Consider the following 4033-nt stretch of genomic DNA (forward strand, 5'->3'; position numbering starts at 1 on the left):
TAAGACATTGGGAGGTTGTGACTATGCTTAGAAGAGCAAAAAAATATAAAGACCAGATGGGAATTTGAAGTACCTTCTCAAAACCAGCTGAATGGAAAATACTTCACCAACCTTTGGACATCAGAATCTTAACAGCAGTGCCAGCATTAGAAATTGCAGAACACTTCCAAAAATGGATATGAAATGTTTGGTTTTCCTCTCTTGGGACACTATGTTGTCCTTTTATATAAGAAAAAATGCTGTTGGGGTGGCCAGGTGGCTCAGCAAGTAAGAGCACCGGCTCCAGTGTCAGGATGACCTGGGGATCGAATCAGGGCTCAGATACTTAGCACCACACCCAGAAATAACTGACCGTGTAACCTTGAGCAAGTTACTTAACCCCAATTGCTTTAAAAAATGCTGTTGAGGCACCTTCAATCAGAAGTACAAAAGCTCTGAATTCTGTTTCTAGCACCCAATGTATACTCTTTTACCTGGTCTCTATTACAAATAAAAGTATGGAATTGGGGGATAGAAAAAAAGAGTTAGAGGTAAACTTGGGGTTATAGAACCCTTTTACTTCTTTCCATGAAATTAATTATGCTATTTAAAAGCAGATTTTCAGTCTTTGACATCACTCCAATATGCTTTAGTCAGAAGATTTAAATGGCACTGATGGCTTAGTGATGTAACAATTTAGATATGGTAATGATACAATAGTTACCCATTTCAGAATTCATCATTTAAAATCTTGGACTTCATGGAAATGAGACACTGAATTAGGAAGTAAATGGAACCCTCTGGACTGGTTCATGTCTCCCTATATGTGTATGTCTGTATGAAATGAAATGCAAAACTGAGAAGAATGAAGTACAGATGGAGAATCATTCTGACCTGTATTTCAGAAGGTAATTACACATCTATTGTGGTGAAATTTTGTTTTAAAGAATGGGCATATACAATAGTAAACTGTGAGTTCTCCTATGTAATTTGTCAAGCTACTTTTTCTCAGAGTACAAGCAACTCCCTAGAGTAGGTCAGAAAATGCTGGAATCTACAGTAAATTATACACTTTCTTCTGGTTACGTTTGTCAAATAGCACAACTTCAGGATCATAAATAATAGATCAGGGACAGGAGAGGGAAAACAGATTCTTGGGCAGAGCCAGTGGAAGAGACGAAAGGGGAAAGAGGGTGAAAGGCCAAAACAGTCTTCAGATATTTACTGTTTGTTTTACTTTCACAGATAAGAGAGAAATGAAGATCTCAGGGGTCACTAATATCTCTGGGACTGTAAGTGAGTTTATCCTCTTGGGTTTCACTTGTCAAAAAGAGACTCAAATCATCCTCCTTATGTTGTTCTCTTGCATTTACATCCTCACCATCATGGGAAATACATCCATCATCTGTGCTGTGTGGTCAAGCCAGCAGCTACACACTCCCATGTACACTCTCTTGGCCAATTTCTCCATCTTAGAAATCTGCTATGTCAACTCTGATGTGCCCAAAATGTTGACCAACATGCTCTCTGAAACAAAAACCATCTCTTTTACTGGCTGCTTGCTTCAGTTCTATTTCTTCTTCTCAATGTGTGCTTCTGAAGGTTTGTTTTTATCTGTGATGGCATTTGATCGCTACCTTGCCATCTGCCGGCCTTTACACTACTCCACCATCATGACCCACAACCTCTGTGCTAATTTAGCACTCTTCTGCTGGGTGGGTGGCTTCCTCTGGTTACTAACCCCTGTGATCCTAATCTCACAGGTACCCTTCTGTGGCCCAAACATCATTGACCACTTTTTGTGTGACCTTGGGCCATTGTTGGCCCTGTCCTGTGCCCCAGTCCCCAGGACTACTTTAGCCTGTGGTACTATCAGCTCTCTCATCATCTTCATCACCTTCCTCTACATACTGGGTTCCTATTACCATGTCCTGAGAGCTGTATTGCGTGTGCCATCAGGCTCTGGAAGAAATAAGGCTTTCTCAACATGTGCCTCCCATTTCACTGTGGTGTCTCTATTCTATGGCTCAGTCATGGTGATGTATGTGAGCCCAGGATCTGGGAACCAGTCTGGAATGCAGAAGTTTGTAACCTTGTTCTACTCCATGGCAACTCCATTCTTCAACCCCCTGATCTACAGTCTCCGGAACAAAGATATGAAGAAAGCTCTAAAGAAATTCTTACATGGGTTGACCCACAGATTCCCTAAAGGATACTAGAAATAAGAATAATTTATTCCTCAAGTTTTTTTTTTGCCTAACAGAGAATTATGTGACCATTATGAACTAAGGAAATAGAAGATTAGTCAATCCCTGTGAAATAACAACAAGAGTCTACTTAGCAGTAAAGTTAAGAAAAACAAAAAAGAAGTGAAATTAAGTTCTGAGATGCATAGTCCTTTAAAACAATTACATATGTATGATGTGCCCCCCTTTTGCATGGAGATAGGAGTCATCCTGAATATCAAATGAAAATATATAAGCAAAGCTGTAATGGTTGACCCATTTGTGAGACAACTAAGGTTCAGGAAATGGCTAAATAGACATTTAGGCAAGGATTTTAAAGAATGATGGTGGGAAGGCAAAGAAAAGAACCAGGAACCAACAAGAACTTGAATGTAACTACAAAACATCTTCCCAACCACTTGTGTTAGTGCATTGACATATCTTGTATTTTGAAGTTCATATCATTATTTTTTTTTCTTTTTATACTATATTCATTTCCATATATTTTCCTCCTCTTTTCTCTTCCCAGAAAGTCTTTAATTGTAACAAACATTTTTAAAATGAAGAAAAAACCCTTCAGCAAAAAGAATCCATATATAAACCAAATCAGACCCTATATGCAATATTTCACACCTATACTCCCTCAAATCTTCATAAAGGGAGGAAGGTTTTCTCTTTTTTTGATAGTTTTAAAAAATTTATTCTAAACTTGAATACAAAACAAAAAAAGAAAAAAAATTGCTGTGTAAACAGCAGAACATAAGAGAGAACTCAGTATAAAACAATAAATTTCCATCTCAAGAATACCTATGTAACAAATACCATACATTATTTTCTAAGCTACTCAGCTTTTCTTTGCTTCCTTGCAGGTTTTCTTTTGTCCTCTGCTGTGAACTTTTTACTTAATTTTTGCCCTCCCACGCCCCTACCTAAAGAAGGGTACAATTAAAATAATATAGCTAGCTAGCTAGCTATCTAGATACATAGATATAACTATGTATATATATATATATATATACCTTTCTATGCCTAATTTGTATGAGATACATGTATATTAACATGTACATATACACTAATACACACATATATAAGATTATGCTGTGCATATTTCCACTTATCATCTCTTTCTCTGAAGGTAGATAGCGTCTTCCTTCATAAGTCCAAGTCTTTCCATGTTTTTTGAAATCAACCAGGACATCATTTAGTACACCACAGCAATATTCCAACCCAATCACATCCTATCTGAGATATTGTCAGTGAAGGATTTTTCCCCCAATTTTCTATATTTCTTCTCATCTTGCCTACATTGGTTTTATTTATACAAGAAAATTTTAATTTAAAATAATCAAAATTATTCATTTTACACTTCAACAATGCTGTCTCACCTTACAATATAGTTTAAGGTCTGCTACTGTTGAATGTGTTTCCTTTACATTTTTTTCCCTGACCTTTTGCTCTTCCGAATAAATTTTATTATTATTTTTCTAATTTAGTAAGATTTTTTTAGTAATTTAATTGGGATGGCATTGAATAAACATATTAGTTAGGTAAAATTGTCATTTTTATTATATTGGGATTACCTATTAATGAAAAATCAATTTACTTCATTATTTAGATTGGACTGTATGTCTTTAAGAAGCATTTTACATTTATGTTCACATAGTTCTTGTGTTGTTTTTGGAAAGTATACTCTCAGGTTTTTTTGTCTATTTTAAATGATATAAAATAATAATGAATAATATTACTGACACAGTGTAGTTTCCCTATTTTTCTCTTTTTATTAAATCTATTTTAGCTTTAACTTCATCTGAGATCATGATTACTACCCT

At 35.7% G+C, this 4033-nt stretch overlaps 1 protein-coding gene across 1 annotated transcript; it reads left to right on the forward strand.

The window, feature by feature from the left end:
• The first annotated feature begins 1046 nt into the window (after positions 1-1046).
• LOC138168746 (olfactory receptor 11G2-like) lies at positions 1047-2198 on the forward strand. The gene has a single exon (XM_069097608.1). It carries the CDS (start codon positions 1236-1238, stop codon positions 2196-2198), a length of 963 nt encoding a protein of 320 aa, XP_068953709.1. The 5' UTR covers positions 1047-1235.
• The last annotated feature ends 1835 nt before the right edge of the window (positions 2199-4033 follow it).

Source organism: Petaurus breviceps, unplaced genomic scaffold (genome assembly GCF_028583685.1).
Source record: "Petaurus breviceps papuanus isolate PSGF00001 unplaced genomic scaffold, PetGlider_PUasm1.0 37, whole genome shotgun sequence".
Classification (NCBI taxonomy): domain Eukaryota; kingdom Metazoa; phylum Chordata; class Mammalia; order Diprotodontia; family Petauridae; genus Petaurus; species Petaurus breviceps.

Bases quoted from the DNA above. Each gene is read 5' to 3' on its own strand.
- LOC138168746 (XM_069097608.1), top strand. From the start codon at position 1,236: ATGAAGATCTCAGGGGTCACTAATATCTCTGGGACTGTAAGTGAGTTT.